The sequence below is a fragment of the Melospiza georgiana genome, chromosome 5 (assembly GCF_028018845.1).
Source record: "Melospiza georgiana isolate bMelGeo1 chromosome 5, bMelGeo1.pri, whole genome shotgun sequence".
Classification (NCBI taxonomy): Eukaryota; Metazoa; Chordata; class Aves; order Passeriformes; family Passerellidae; genus Melospiza; species Melospiza georgiana.
Genome location: NC_080434.1, coordinates 25,210,156 through 25,226,354, shown reverse-complemented (window position 1 = coordinate 25,226,354; position 16,199 = coordinate 25,210,156). Strand labels below are relative to the sequence as shown.

General features: G+C 46.1%; 1 protein-coding gene and 1 pseudogene across 2 annotated transcripts in view; both read left to right on the top strand.

The window, feature by feature from the left end:
* The window catches only part of HERC3 (HECT and RLD domain containing E3 ubiquitin protein ligase 3), a 44,695-nt gene extending 36,204 nt beyond the window's left edge, over positions 1 to 8,491 (top strand). For both annotated transcript variants that reach the window (XM_058024181.1, XM_058024182.1), the window contains exons 20-25: positions 646 to 812; positions 1,895 to 1,961; positions 3,086 to 3,168; positions 5,238 to 5,421; positions 6,129 to 6,231; positions 6,693 to 8,491. In XM_058024181.1, the coding sequence (XP_057880164.1) occupies positions 646 to 812; positions 1,895 to 1,961; positions 3,086 to 3,168; positions 5,238 to 5,421; positions 6,129 to 6,231; positions 6,693 to 6,901 (813 nt within the window). In that variant the 3' untranslated portion in view covers positions 6,902 to 8,491. The remainder of the gene's footprint in view (positions 1 to 645; positions 813 to 1,894; positions 1,962 to 3,085; positions 3,169 to 5,237; positions 5,422 to 6,128; positions 6,232 to 6,692) is intronic.
* A 508-nt stretch (positions 8,492 to 8,999) lies between these two features.
* On the top strand, positions 9,000 to 16,145 carry LOC131083455 (pre-mRNA-processing factor 6-like; annotated as a pseudogene).
* Positions 16,146 to 16,199: the final 54 nt, after the last annotated feature.

The following is a 16,199-nucleotide window of genomic DNA, read 5'->3' as shown; positions in this document are numbered from 1 at the left end:
GGCTGTCCTGCTAGGGGGGTTACAGGGAAGGAAATGACCTGGTACCTTCAGTAGCTTGTAAACAGTATTACAGAGCATTCACTCCTAATGTCAGTGCTATAAAACAATCTTTTGGCACCAGGAGGGATGACAGTGTAAGCACTGAAAATGAGTCCTGGGTTGGGAACATTTAACGAACGTGGGCAGCCAGTCTGTGACTGACACAGCAGTGAGAGTCAGTGTGTGAGGAGAAGGAGGTCTGTGCTGGCACCTCTGCTGCTGTGTCTGCCTGGCTACAACTGTGCTGATGCAAAAGCTTTTAATAGAAAATAGGGTGGGTAACGGGGAGAGGATTGTTAACACATTTTCTTGCAGTACGTGTTAGTGTCTAAACACAGAGGTGTTTAAAAAGGAACTAAAAGGCAGGTAGGGTGGAAAGCTGCTGTTTCCACAGTCATCATGGCTAACAAAAGTAATTGAGCTTGTTTTTTTAAGCTTTGTTTCTGTGCCACACGCCACCAAGAAATTTACAACCAAAGTTGCACCTGATGGGAGCTCTCTGACTCTGTCCCAGTTGGAAAAGCAGGGTCTGGCTTCTTAGTGCATGTAGGAAAGTTGCACCAGTGACAGTGTGTCTCATCAGGATTTCTCTGTGTGGTTTTGCAGTGTTTTGTAGAACACAACTGGTTTCACTTGATTGGCATCATATGTGGTCTTGCAATCTACAATTTCACAGTGGTAGACCTTCACTTTCCCTTGGCTCTGTACAAAAAACTCTTGAACGTGAAGCCTTGCTTAGAGGATTTGAAGGAGCTGTCCCCTACCGAAGGAAGGTATGGAAATAAAAACTTGCAGCTTTTCTGGAAGGTGGCCCATCCAGCTAAGAACAGGAAGTGCCAAACTAGAAAAAAGCTGATGAATAAAACACTTCCTGATCTTTTTGAGTAACTGATTAATTTGGGGGACTGAAAACATATGAGCTGGTGATAGACTTTGTGTACAACTTCTCTCCCACAGGCTATTGGATCAATCTGCTTAGGCTCCCACCCTCCTGACCCCCAGAAACTGGGTGCCAACACAGCCAAAGGACACCTCCCACCCCCCTTTTGAGAGCAGGAGTGGAAGCCTGTCCCTGCCCTGTGTGTTGTGTGTGTGATCCCGGATCCCAGCCTCAGCCTTTCCCTTGAGCCAGGCTCAGACTAGCAAGCAGGGAACTGTGTGTAGGGCTGTGAATTGTCCCATCAATGAGCCAGAGCAGCTCTGACCTGCTCCCATGACAGGAAAAGTTGAGTGGAGTGAAAGAATTATTTTTCTAAGTGATATATTGAATCTTTTCTACCTAATTGCATAGGGATACTGGTTCCCCCTGATGCTCAGAAGTTAAGATCCCACTGTCTTATTTCTGTTTCTGAGTTGCCATCTGATTCATCTACACCAAGTGACAGCTGTACTTACCAATAATGAGGTAAAATGCCAGGAAGGCAGCAGCAGGATTTTGGGGGGTAGCAAAGTATTTTCTATATGATGAGCATACGGATACAGTCCATCTCTGTCTCTTCCTCTATTCCCTCAGACTTTTGTGTGGTGGTGACATAGAATTACAACTTTAGAACTAGGAATGTAATTCTGTTCCAAAGCCAGGATCATTAAAGATGATCCATGAACTAGGCAATCATAGACTGTATTGATAGTTTAGCATTTGTGGACTGGCATCTCTCCTGCTTCTAACAAAACATCTCTTTAGTTGGGGAGTATTTCTTTCTTACTGCTTCAGATGACTCAGATTCTCTCTCTTGCAATCATACCACCCAGATGTATGATGCTGTTTACTTCGGCTGAATTTGTTTTCCGTGTTAGAGGTGTGGCTTTTAAAATCTCTGATTATTCTTCATTTCTTTCCCTACTTGTTGTTTAGGAGTCTCCAGCAACTTTTAGATTACCCTGGGGAAGATGTGGAGGAGACATTCTGCTTGAATTTTACAGTAAGACACATTTGACATATCAGCTCTCTGATTTCTGTGGTACAGTTGAAGCCTATCTATATTTTCATGTATATTCTGGCTGATTCCAAATGCCTATAGCACACAGCCCATGCTAATCTTAAAATGTTTCTTGCTGTCAACTCCCTTCTTCTTTTGTATACATGTGGTCCTAAAAACTGAGCTAGTAAGTTGACCAAGCTGAGTTGTTTTCAAAATAGCCTTGTTGTCACTGTTCAAAGACCTGGTGCTCTGACAGGTTGTAAGTGATGGGTTCATCTTGATCTGGATAATTTTTTGACTTTCTGCCCAAGGCCTGCCCTGGGGTAAAAACAAGGTACCATAAAACTGCTCCACACTGTGAAGAACCTTGCTGAGCAAGGAGAGTGGTGCCCATTTCCTTTTTGCATGAATGAGAGAACACAAACTCTCTTAGATCAAATTTACCTCTGGAGTGAGTCAGACCTGCATCTGACTCTATCTCCTGCAGCAGGAGCTGTAACTTGGGATGAGACAATGAGGCCATTGTGATGGTAATGCAGGCTGTATAAAAAAAGAATACCTTTAAAGTAACAAAAGAAACTCTTCTCCAAATTCTTTTTCACACATAAGGGCCTCTTTTGTCCATGACCCTTTTGCATTCTTTTTAGGTAACCAATTAGTGTACACAGTGTAGGTTTGTACTGCTGCCATCCTTGGCTGGCAAAAGCAGGAAAATGTCTGTGTCATTTATTCTTCCAGTGAGAGAGGATGAATTAACCCAGTGAGTTTCTGTTAAAAAAGGGAGTCCTTTTTGTTGCCAGAACTCATGAGCTTAGTTAAAACCAGTTATTTTTTAGTTACCAATCTCCTGTTTTTTTTCCCCAGGAAATTTACATAAAATAATTTTTATTCCTTTCTAAGTTCACATTTCAGCTTAATAGCAGTCCAACAGCAGATGTAGGTGATGGTGGGTGGTAAAGCACACAGAGTACTGGGAGCAGAGAACAGAAGTTTCTGCACATACTGTTTTCTCTGGCCCACCCTTTACATGCCAGTCCTCAGCTGTCTGAGAGGACTCTGTCTTTCTTATAGGCACATGGCCTGGAAAATAATTCTGGTAAGATTAATTTCCTGGTTTTGTACAGATCTGCAGGGAAAGCTATGGTGTGACAGAGCAGAAGAACCTGATTGAAGATGGAGATAAAATCCTGGTGCAGAAGGACAACAGGCAAGTGGGGCACCTGTGGGGATGGACTCGTGCTCGTGGTGAAGTCATGTGCCACAGAAACTCTGGCTGAAGGGAAATGTGGGGGCTAATTAGCAGTCACTGTGAGCAAATTTTAAGACCAGTTGCTCAAAAGTTGCTGGGCACTAGTGCCAGTTGAACAAAAATCAAGTTTTCATCATCTTTCCACCAGTGTTTGGAAAATGTACTGTGCACTTGGATTGACATCTTCCCTATAAAAGGCCTCTGTATAGACCCTTGGTAGTTTTTCTCATTTTAAGTAGACATGGGAGACATGATTTTGGCCCAGGTTTTGACCCCTGATGGCTCAGAGGAAGGGAACTGTATGTAACCACCAAAACTGAGCCTGGCAGACTTGTTTGTACTCCTGATTCTGGAGCCGGAAACTTTCCTTGGGCACGGCCTGACTCCCATCCCTGATCACAGCCAGAAGGACCTGCTGTACTTGGATCCCTTTCCATTTGACTGAACACCCAGAGTTATTACTAGCACAGCTACCATTCCCCCCCACCTTTTTTTTGTCCAGCTGCTGAACTATTTTCTTCCCATAATCTTGTAATTGGATTTCTACAAGTGCCTTTATTACTTGAAGCAGTGTTCACATTCTTTCTCTGCTGGCAAAACATTGTGATCCAGTGACTACTCAGCAGCATGGTTGGGGACTTGTACTAGGATTGCTGAAGACCTTGCTGGCAAGGCTGGAGATGAAGTAATTTCCTATTAATCTGATTATTTAAAAGGGTTTTGAATGTGTCTGAAGCCATTGCTATAGCAAAAGCTTTGTCTGTGTTACTTCTTACCTAATTTGCTACTGCCCAAAATGGTGCAATTACATAGCTAAAGAGCTGCCTCCATGCCAAACCCACAGGGGTTTCTGTCTCCCTGCAAAGAGATGGACTTCAGGTAAAACAGAGGAGTGTTTAATCTACCCCTGCAACAGTGAAGGAAAGATAAAAAATGCCAGTGTTAGAACCCTTTAGGTTTTTGGAGTTGGGCATATACATTCAAAAGAAAACCTGCCTTCTTTTACTGTATGCCATCCAGTACAAAGGAACAAAGATGTTAGCTGAGAACACTTGGGAAGAGCACCAGGGTTAACTACTGGAACTGTTTATTAAGTCAGGATAAGAAACAATGGAAGAAAATCCTTAAGGAGAAAGGTGAGTGTGTAGTTCCACCAGCTTAACATTCCAAAATTCAGTTGCTTTATCCTGACTGGAGTTCTGAACTCTAGCTAACCTCTAAATCCAAGTCTAGACATGACTCTCAATTTACCTTACAGTGCTTAATGACTTCCTCCACCTCTACATTTAGAGGCCAAGGACCAATTTGCCACCCTGTGGCCTGAGTAGTTTGTTGTGTGCATATCTTTGGGCACTGCCCTTCCCATGTGAGGAAAGTTCATTGGGAACTGGGAGTGCACAGGATTGCTGTAACTGACAAGTGCAGAGTAGGAAATGCCTGCGTTTTCCCTTTCTCCTTTGGAGTTCATAAAATGCTCTTGATGCAGAGTTCATGACTGTAACAGCCAGAGAGGAATTAAGCAACAGTTAAGTGCTTAATCAGCTTGAATTTCCCTAATGCTCAGGTGACTATGGGGAAAATGAAAATAAAACAAATGCACTGGAAAATAACTCCTCCTTTGGTATATGATGTCTTAGTCCAGGTTTTTGGTTTTGTTAGTCTGCTTCCTTATTTCCTTTTTACTTTCTCACCTGTCCCTCACTGCTTTTGCATAGCGCATGTGGTGAGAACTCCACCAATGGCCAAAATGTTTCTTCCAGTTGTAAGCCCCTCAGCTTTACTGGTGGCAGAGAGCCTGGGGGACCTCCCATGCCACCACTGCCAGGGAGTGAGCAGACACACGGTAGCACTTGCTGCTGAGTACTCTGTCCATGTTCAGTGACTTGGTGAGAGGAGGGCAGTGGGTTGAGCCTGCTGGAGACTCTGTAAAACACTTCACAAGCACAGGCAGGAAAACTTGGCAGTGCTGCTGCTTAGACATGTGATTAAAAGTGCTTTCCTCTGCCTGCTTTCTCTCCATGCATTAGGGAAGAATTTGTCGAAGCCTACGTAAATTACATCTTCAACGTCTCCATCCACGAGTGGTACACAGCCTTTTCTACTGGCTTCCTGAAAGTGTGTGGAGGGAAGGTCCTGGAACTCTTCCAGCCCACAGAGCTCAGGGCCATGATAGTTGGAAACAGCAACTACAACTGGGAGGAACTGGAGGAGGTAAAGCTTCCCTCTTGTACTGTTTTTTATTTTGCACGGGGCCAGGATTGTGCAGTTGCATGAGGTGGGCATTGGTCTGTGTCAGGAGATGGGATAAGCCATGATGTTTTTTTTTTTTCTCATGTTCCCTGTGCACTTTGCTGTCACTCACATGAAAAGTTTCTCACTGTGCTGGCATGCTACAGATAAAACTCAGGGATGAAATTCAGGATGAGGAAGGACAAGGGAGAAAGGACTTCAATCTGCTTTTTTTAGGGATGAAATCTGTGACCAAAGGGAGGACACAAAGGGTCTACACCTGTAGTAAAACTACTGCACAAGAGCAAAAACTACACAAGGGGTCAAAGGGGAATCTGGACACCCAGAAAGGGTTGTATCCTCTCAAAATCTGTAGACCAGTTAAGTCACTCACAGTGCAGTGTGTGTGATCCTGTTCATGAGTTCAGCCTGTGAAAAGGCATTCCAGAATTGCTCTCCACACTTGTAATTAGCTGAAAAGCAGAAGGCTAATGTCTGCCTTCCTCACGTTGCCACAGAGCCCTTGCCAGGTCTTTGAGCCATGCCATTGCCATCACCCATCCTGTGTTCCCTTTCAAAGCTATCAGGCACAGATCTGATGTCAGATACTAGAAGAGATCAGGTCTGGGTTCTGCTTAGTCTTTGCTCTCTGCTGCCAGCTGAAAATGTGGTATTTTGGTTTTTAATAGAGCGCTGTCTATAAGGGAGACTACACTGCCACACACCCAACTGTGAGAATGTTCTGGGAGACCTTCCATGAATTTCCCTTGGAAAAGAAGAAGAAATTTCTCTGTAAGTATCCTGCAGTGGTGTAGCATCTCCTGGAATTGGAAGACTTGGGTGGGAGTGGCTGCAGAGCTTCATTGCATTGATTTGGGTCGTCCAGCATCAGTGACAATATCAACTAGTCAGAACTGGGGCTTCCCTCTATTGTGACTTTCTCCCTTCTCTCCTGGCCACCTAGCTGGCTCTAGGTGGCCCTGCTTAAGCATGGGGTTGGGCCCAAGGACCTCCAGAGGTCCCTTCAACCTCAGCCACTCAGATTCTGTGGAAGGATAAAGGATATCTGGAAGGGTAAATGCCAGTGTTCCTGCCTGGCACTGGCCTTGCTGTGCTGCAGCTCCCCTGGGTGCCTGCCAGGTGCTGCATGGACTCCAGTCAGGGTTTCAGCCCCTCCAGGCAGGTGGGGCTGAACTTTGCTGTGGGTGCAGCCCCCATGGGAGGTCCCTCAGCTGTCCCTTGTGCCTCTGCAGTGTTCCTGACGGGCAGCGACCGCATCCCCATCTACGGCATGTCCAGCCTGCGCATCATCATCCAGTCGACGCCCAGCGGGGAGCAGTACCTGCCCGTGGCCCACACCTGCTACAACCTGCTGGACCTGCCCAAGTACAGCAGCAAGGAGATCCTCAGTGCCCGCCTGGTGCAGGCCATCGACCACTACGAGGGCTTCAGCTTGGCCTGACCCCCCCGCGGGGCTGGCACGGACTCCTGGGTGCTGAGCAGCAGAACGATGGGCTTGGGATTTATTTTTGTATGGGAATAGATCTGAACTACTTCTCTTTTCTTTTTTTTTCTTTTTTTTTTTTTTTTTTTTTGGAGGGGTGGGTAAATATAAGTAATAATAATAATAGAGATGATGCAGTCTCAGCCTGATGCTGCCAGCAGGGAGAGGCTCTTGCTTTTGAAATTTTTCATCTACTGAACCAAACCAGTTCAGTGGGCATTTCTGTTGTTTCCCCTCCAACTTGACATCACTGCTGTCCTGGCAATTCCTTGTAGTTTGCTTTTGTTGCCCCGATACACAAACGCTCTTACCTCTTCTTTTAGTTCAGTTTAAATATTTTGATGTCCTTTGCATTTAGGGTATGGTGGAAACAGGATGAAATAGCGATCTCCTCTTTGAAAAGCTGTGATTTCCCCCCCACCCTTTTTCCCTCCCTTTTTAAATGCAAGCTGGTTCTTGCTTGCTTTGAATGGAAATATCTCCTCTGCCCTTCAGTCCTTGGTGGATGGTACTGGGCTGGGATGTCATTTGTGACTCCAGTGATGTTCCATCTGTTTGCACCAAGATGTCTCATGGAAAATAAGGTAGTTTACAGAGGTTGGCTTGTTTTTTCTCACTTGTTGTGAAATTTGTTTTCAGGCTCCTCAAAGAAGCCTCAGAATCCCTCTGGAGTGGGGTTTGTGTTCAGGCTTGTGGAAGGACAGACCCTGCCTATCACAGCAGGTTTCTCTAAATGCCTCCCTCCTGTTGTGTTTCTATCCTGGCAAGTCTGCAGCCTGGGTGGGTGGGCTGCCCTCTTTCTCCATCCCAACAGCCCTGCTACTCCAGTGCCAGGTGAGATGGCTGCTTTTACTGCTGCCACCTTTGTCCAGAGGAGCTGTGTGTGTGGATGTGTGAGTGCAGGGGTGTGTGAGCGTGGGAGGTGTGTGCAATCTCTCCAGTCTCATCAGGTCAGGTCAAAGAAAGGAGTAGGAGATCCCCATTTGAGTGGTAGCCCCTTGTCTGGAGATTGATTTGATCTTTGCAGTTAGGTTTATTACTTTGCTGTTTGAGAACAGCCCTCTCACTTGGCAGCTGTTTTGCCAGGGGGCCTGAGGGACAATCTGTGTGAATTAGACTGAAAGTGTAGAAAAATCTCCACCTAAATTTATCCTGTATGATTGGAGAGCTTTTGTCCTCTTTTCCTCAGTCTCACTGCCCCATTAAGTGAAGTTTGAATGATTTTTCTCCTTTCTCCCATGCCGTTTTTCAGATCTTGATGTAAATCTCATTTTAAGCCTAGGGTGGTTTTGACATTGACTTGTTATTAGGACATAGTATTTATGCACCATGTTCAATTTACAGTATTGAACTTTGCACCTCGTAACAAAAGGTTTTAGGCTTCTGGATTGTTCTTTTTTTTAAAGACGAGCTGTGGGCTACATTGAGAGCCCCCAGCCTCTTTCTAATGCAGCATTGAAGACAAATATACAATTATATCAAATGTTTATTTTCGATGTGTGTGTACATAGTACAGTATTATGCAATAAATTTGATGTTTAATTCTGATGGAGTGGCTGCCTTTCCCTGTCAGGGAGCAAAGGAGAGGCTGCTCCAGCCAACAGCACAGCAGCCTCTGCCCATGTCCTGTCTCAGACAAAGGGAAGTCCTCCAAGGAAGAGCTTGGACTTGCGACCAGCCTTCAGTCATTCCATCAATGCATATGTGGTTAGGCACATATATTGCACATATTTATTTGTTTAGGTGGATGGATCATGTGTAGACACAGGAGTGTGCACAAATCCTCTTACATACAGTGCAATGTGTGCTCATTACTGTGTGACCTGTGTTATTGTTTAAGGTGTAGCTACTGTTGTATCTAGTGTGTATAGTCTATGTTTTGTATGTAGTGGGTTGCATTATTGTAGATAACACAGAGGTAAGTGTGCATATGTTTTATATATTATATAATGCAAAATGTGTGTATATTTATATTTATACATCAGATATCTCTATTTCCAGTAGCAAGTGTCAGCCCTGTTCAGCTGAGGAGGAGGAGGCAGGAGGGGCCAGGGCTGCTGAGGACTTTATGAGCCACTTTATTGGGCTGAGCCATCTTTGGCAGCATCCCACACAGAACAGAAGCTGTCACCAAACACCTGCAGTCAAAATAGTTGTATTTTCTTGTTTTATACAGAACACAAAGCATACACATAATGTTTTTCAATCTATTTATGTTTAAAAGGACACGATTGATTCAGTTTGAAATTACTTTTACATAAATCATATAAACAGACCCGAGCCTAGAGTCACTGAGATGTCATTAGCTGGGGAATGCATTCCCAAGTTGCTTTTGTACACCAAATGCAGTCTGAAGAAAAGGCATTATTAACAATTTTATTTCAGTCAGGCCCCCACAGCTACTGGCTTCTGCACTCAGCCAACCCCAGTATTTGCTATATACCAAGTTATTTGCAAAATTATGTGTTGTTTGATATCTGTTACTCTAGGAGCTGCATGCAGGTGTCCAAAGGAAAGCACAGGGATCATACACTTGCTGACCATATAAGGTCCAGCAAGTGTTCCACTCTCCATGCTGTGAGTGACCATGCAGGTTGGTGAAACTTGACTGCCCTCTCCAAGAGCTGGAGATGTCAATCCACTCCAATCTCCAAGGTCAAGAGCTTTTTCCATGAATCTTCTAAATGTAGAGTACCAAGACATGCACTGGGGGTGTGAGGTGAGGTGTCTAATTTGGACTCACAGAGGCAATTCCTGTGTCTTCCACCCCAAGCAAAGGGCCTCTGACACCACATGCTGTGGCAGTCAAAGGCACCAAAACCCTGGTGAACACCTGAGGGAGAAACAGGAGGAGCCCAGGAAATCCTGCTTAATTGTGCTATACCAGGCTCACTCTGTCCCATTTACTCCCCTTCTACCACCTGTGGGTCACTTTGTGCTTCTCCAGACATTTCATTTTGTACTTCTCCCTGCTGACATTTTTTTTTTTACTCAACCTGTAACAGTTTTGGTCTGGTTGCCCAGCTCTCAACTGGGCAGCAGCAGTCAATCACTGACTTGCAAACAGCTCCAAAGACAGCTTCTCAGGCAGGAGGATGGATGGCAGCACTTACCCTCTGAAACTGCCACACACCAAAAATAACAACCAGTGTATCAGCAGAATGATTAAAAGAAAAATGGTTTAATTTCACTGCCCGTAACAGAAACGTCCATTAGTCAACTGTTTATTCAGGAGTAAACAGAACAGAACCAAATGCAGCTTGTTAGAATGACAGGTTTTCCCTCTATCTTTCACTCCTGCAGTCTTATGTGGTGCATGACTCATTCATGGCCAGCATTTGCATTTTAATGATTTATTATACCACAATGTGGTAACACAGACACATGTCCAAGGCTGCCCCGTGGATGGGAAGCCCAACAGACCCTACTGCCATCCTCCAGCAGACAGCTTTGTTCTAGTGACATGGAAAGAGGTTGTCTTACACTAAACAGCTTATTTATGTCTCATAAAGTACAATTTTGTACAGTATTTCACATCTTTTAAAAAGCACAGTCTTGTGTTTAGTGTTCTCCAGTCAGTAATCACTGATGTTGGCACAGGCAAATCATCAAACAAAACGCACAGCTCTTGCTTAGATTGACCTGGTGTGCCGGGGCAAACATAATTTCTGGCTATTTGTGATCAGTGGGAAGTTAAATCATCTGTGTGAGATAAAGACAATGTTTTAGTGCTCAGGAGTCCTCCTGTGCAGGTTTGGGAGCGGAGTCACAGCATCTGCAAAGCCAGGACAAAGTTCAGCACTGGCACGTGTATTTCCAGGATTGGAATTCCAAAATTCACTTATTTCTGATAACCTTTTCTAGCAGTTCCCTTCACAAGGAGGCAGCTGAAGTTTTGCTTTGTTTTTACTACAGGAAAGGACTTGAACAGTTCATAAAGAGAGATGGCAAGTTGTGGGGTTTTTTTTCTTTTAATGTACAATCTCTTCTAATAGGTTTTGTTACTTTTAGTTTTCAAAGTTCAAAAATATAAACTCTCTAAAGTGCATAACTGTACTTACATTTCATAGAAACTATCTGAAATTCTAGCAATATACCATGTAAACAGCAGTAACTAAGCATCAGAAAATGTTACAATCTCATTAGTTTAAAAGTAAAAGGGACTGTTCCCTACATATCATTTATCAAGATTTGTCAGGGGAAAAACCCAGCTGTTGGGGGTGTCTCAGGTTGCAATGCAAGATGTAACCAAAAGTATCTATGCTATAACCAACTGTTAAAACCAGGTGGGGCAGTGTTCTTTATCTCTTCCACAAACCATTCTCCCGCCAGGGGTATGTTCTGTTAATGGCCCATTGACCCTTAGGGCGTGACTGATAAAATCACATCCTCCCACTGTGAGATGCTCCACCCAGGGGAGGAGCCAAGCATTCTTGCCTGGATATAATCTGATATTTGGAGCACCACAAGCAGCCTTTTTCCACTGGATTCCCAGAGGAAGACCAGGCTACACCACCACTGGACCTTCAGAGGAAAACACAGGATCACTGCTTGAACAGAACCACATCTGTCACTCCAGGAGGACTGCAGCCACCATTCCAATTGGACTGCTACTAACACCCTGACCCACAGGGTGTCAGGTTGTATTCTGACTCTGTCACTGCTTTTGTACTCCTGCATTCTATTTTAATTTTCCTAGTAAATTGTGATTCTGACTTGGGGTCTCCCACTGGTTTGCTTTCAAACGATAACAGGGGATTTGGTTTCTTTCCTTTTGTTCCTTTTTACTTACAGATTTTTTCCACATAAGTTCCTAGGAAACATTAACGACTGGGTTCTTCAGAAGAACAGGGTACTTAAGGAGAACAAAAGACTTGGCCAGGCTTAGGGGAGGAGGGCATCTGGTTGCGCATCTGTTATCTGGGAGTTTCTCTTTGAGGGGCAGAGATTGGGCAGGTAAAGGGTGAGGCTGGGGCAGCTGCTGGCTCGGGGCTTTAGAGGGTGGTCGGAGATGCTGTTTGGAGAAGGGAGTTAGCTCCTGCTGCTGCTTCTGCTGCCACTTTCCTGGCTGCCTCTCCTGGCTCTGCTCTGGTCTGCCTGCGGTCTCATCTCAGCACCACCATCATGGACAACAAGAGGAAGCCATTCCTGGGCGTGCCCGCGCCCCTGGGGTACCTGCCAGGTTGGGCCGTGGAGCCATGGGTTTCACCACCCGCTCTGATATTGGCCCTGCCTGTGATGCCAGTGACCCCGTGGGTGACTGGCACGCCCCACTGAGCAAAAGAACTCTGGGAGAGCAGATGGAGAAGAACCAGAAGACAGCAGATGATGATCATGGGGATTTGAATGACACCAACTACGATGAGTTCAATGGCTACGCTGGGAGCCTGTTCTCAAGCGGCCCCTTGAGAAAGATGATGAAGAAGCAGATGCTGTTTATGCAGCTTTGGATAAGAGGATGGATGAACGCAGGAAAGAAAGGAGGGAACAACAAGAAAAAGAGGAAATTCTAAGTACTGTATGGAATGACCCAAAATACAACAGCAGTTCTCAGACTTAAAATGGAAATTAGTGGAAGTTACTGAGGAGGAGTGGCTGTGTATTCCCAAGGCTGGGAATGCCAGGAACAAGTGGCAGAGGAATCCTCATTATGAGAAGCTGACTCCTGTCCCTGACAGCTTCTTTGCAAAGCATTTGCAGTCAGGGGAGAGTCACACTTCCATGGACCCATGTCAGACACAATTTGGTGGACTGAGTACTCCATATCCAGGGGGTTTGAATACTCCATAGCCAGGAGGAATGACGCCAGGCTTGATGACACCTGGGACAGGTGAATTGGGTATGAGGAAGATTGGCCAAGCCAGGAACACCTTGATGGGTATGAGGCCAGGTGACAGACTCTGTGAGTGGCCAGACTGTAGTGGACCCAAAAGGATATTTGATGGGCTTGAATTCCATGATTCCTACACACGGAGGAGATATCAATGATATCAAAAAGGCCCGTTTGCTCCTGAAATCTGTCCGAGAGACCAATCCTCATCATCCACCAGCTTGGATAGCATCAGCCCCACTGGAGGAGGTCACTGGCAAACTCCAGGTGGCTCGAAACCTTATCATGAAAGGAGCAGAGATGTGCCCTAAGAGTGAAGATGTTTGGTTGGAAGCTGCACAGCTTTAGCCAGGAGATACAGCCAAGGCTATTGAGGCCCAGGCTGCATGGCACCTGCCACAGTCTGCAGATCTATATCAGAGCAGCAGAGCTGGAGACAGACATCCATGCCAAGAAGTGTGTCCTTAGGAAAGCCCTCAAGTATCTTCCAAACTCAGTGCGTTTGTGGAAATCAGCTGTGGAGCTGGAGGAACCCAAGGATGCCAGGATCATGCTGAGCTGGGCTGTGGATTGCTGTCCAACCAGTGTTGAACTGTGGCGGGCACTGGCAAGGCTGGAGATGTATGAGAACGCTTGTGAAGTCCTTAACAAAGCCCAGGAGAATATCCCAATGGATCGTCACATCTGGATTACTGCTGCCAAACTGGAGGAAGCCAATGGAAATACCCAGATGGTGGAGAAAATCTTTGACAGAGCCATCATATCTCTCAGGGCTAACAGTGTGGAAATCAACAGGGAGCAGTAGGTACAGGACGCCGAGGAATGTGATAAAGCTGGAAGTGTGGCCACATGCCAGGCAATCATGAGAGCTGTGATTGGGATTGGGGTCGAGGAAGAAGATCAGAAACACACCTGGATGGAAGGTGCAGACAGTTGTGTTACTCTTAATGCCCTGGACTGTGCCCGAGCCATTTATGCCTATGCCTTGCAAGTCTTCCCGAGCAAGAAGAGTGTGTGACTGCGAGCAGCCTACTTTGAAAAGAACCATGGAACCAGGGAATCCTTGGAGGCTATTTTGCAGAGAGCTGTTGCTCACTGTGCCAAAGCAGAGGTGCTGTGGCTCATGGGGGCCAAATCCAAGTGGCTGGCAGATGTGCCAGCAGCCAGAAGCTGGCACATCTTGGCCCTGGCCTTCCAGGCCAACCCCAGCAGCAAGGAGATCTGGCTGGCTGCTGTGAAGCTCAAGTCAGAGAACTGTGAGTATGAAAATGAGGAGGCTGCTGGCAAAGGCTCACAGCAGTGCCCCCACAGCAAGGGTCTTCCCGAAGTCTGTGAAGTTGGAATGGGTGCTTGGGAACATTGCTGCAGGCCAGGAGCTCTGTGAGGAAGCTCTGAAGCACCATGACGGCTTCCCCAAACTGTGAATGATGAAAGGACAAATTGAAGAACAAAAAGAGCTGCTAGAGAAAGCACGGGAGGTTTATAATCAAGGGTTGAAGAAGTGCCCCCATTCCATACCCCTGTAGCTTTTGCTGTCCAGGCTGGAGGAGAAAGTTTGGCAGCTAACTAGAGCAAGAGCTATTTTGGAAAAGTCTCGCCTGAAGAATCCAAAGAATCCAGACCTGTGGTTGGAGTCTGTGCGCTTGGAGTACCGAGTTGGGCTGAAGAACATTGCCAACGGTCTGATGGCCAAGGCCCCGCAAGAGTGCCCCAATTCAGGAATCCTGTGATCAGAAGCAATTTTCTTCAAAGTGCAACCGCAACGAAGGACCAGGAGTGTGGATGCTCTCAGGAGGTGTGAACATGACCCATATGTCCTGCTAGCTGTGGCCAAGCTGTTCTGGAGTAAGCATAAAATAACCAAGGCCAGGGAGTGGTTCTACCGCACAGTGAAGGTAGACTCTGACCTGGGGGATGCCTGGGCCTTCTTTTATAAATTTGAGCTCCAGCACAGCACAAAGGAACAACAAGAAGAGGTGAGGAAGTGTGAGAATGCTGAACCTCACCACGGAGAGCTCTGGTGTGGTGTCTCCAAGACACAGACCAAGGACACTGTCAGAAAAAGACTGGAGAGATTCTTGTGCTTGTGGCAGCCAAGCTGAAAAATACATTCTAGAGCGTGCTGGCCTCAACTGCCTCAGAGGTCTCTGTAGGACTTAACCTGCCCTTTCAGTGACACAGATTTTGAAGGACAGTGTTGGGGGATAGGTTTCTTTCCTTTTGTTCCTTTTTATTTACAGAATCTTTTTGCATAAGTTGTTAGGAAACATTACCAACTGTGTACTTAAGAAAAACAAAGTAAGTGGCCAAGCTCAGGGGAGGAGGGCATCTGGTTGCCTTTCTCTTATCTGGGAGTTTCTCTCCAAGGAGAGAGATACTATGAGAATTGGGCAGGTGAAGGGCAGGGCTGGGGCTATTTTTTTTTTTTGGCTTCAGAGGAGAACAGTTGGAGCTGCTGCTTAGGGAAGGGAATTCATTGCTGCCGCTGGAGCCCAGCCCAGAGCTGCTTCTGCCATGGGGTGAGTCTCTGCTTGTGAGGGCAGTCACTGAAGTGGGACCTTATTAACACTTACCTTACTAAAAGAAGGACCTATCCCCATCTGCTCAGGTGCCCAGGATCCTCAGCTTGCCCCTCTCTGCCCTGCTGGGAGCTGGGCTCCTCTGTCCCACCCTCACTGCTTCTTTGGCACTGCTCTGAGCTTTCACTGCACTGCAGCCCCGCAGCCTCTGCCTGCCCAGACATCCCGTGGTTCCAGCCACAGCTCCAGAATATCTTATGACGTATCTCCTCTACCACCCTGGGATTTTTGCTCATTCCTGATGGCTCAGCCTGCTGCTTTTGAAAGTCCTACTGGGGCACTAGGATCTGCTGCCCCGGGGGTTTCTGAAGGCTTCTCTTAATAGCTTTTTTTGATCCAATCTGTCAGCCCAGTTAAGACACCCCAAGGATCAGAGGAGATCCCATCGCAGGAGATGGGAACTCAGCACTTCTGAAAATCTAAGCCCTAGGTCACCACACAAGTCCTCTGGACTGTTTGGAAATACAAAATTCAGTCTTTGCTGGTTTTAAATGGAACAGGCAATTCTGCAATTAATAAAAAACCAAACCAAGCCATGAGTCCCCATCCCAAGTGCTTTCACTAGCACATCTCTGCATTACCCCATGTCCTGGGGTGACTTTATGATGCTTGTATTCTGTTTATGAACCTGGGTATGAAGTTCTACACCTTTAAGGTGGGTTCTGAGAGCGAAGGGGGTGGCAGGAGAAGTGCAGTTATCAGAAGCTGCACTGGCTGCCCCACATCCTGCTCCTGGACTGTGCTGGCTGCAGAACAGATGGGGGACAGAGCTCTCTTTTGCTTTTAGTTAGTTTTAGCTAGCTGAAGCAAAGAAGTTCCATGGACTGTGGCTTTTCCTTTTCTTGGA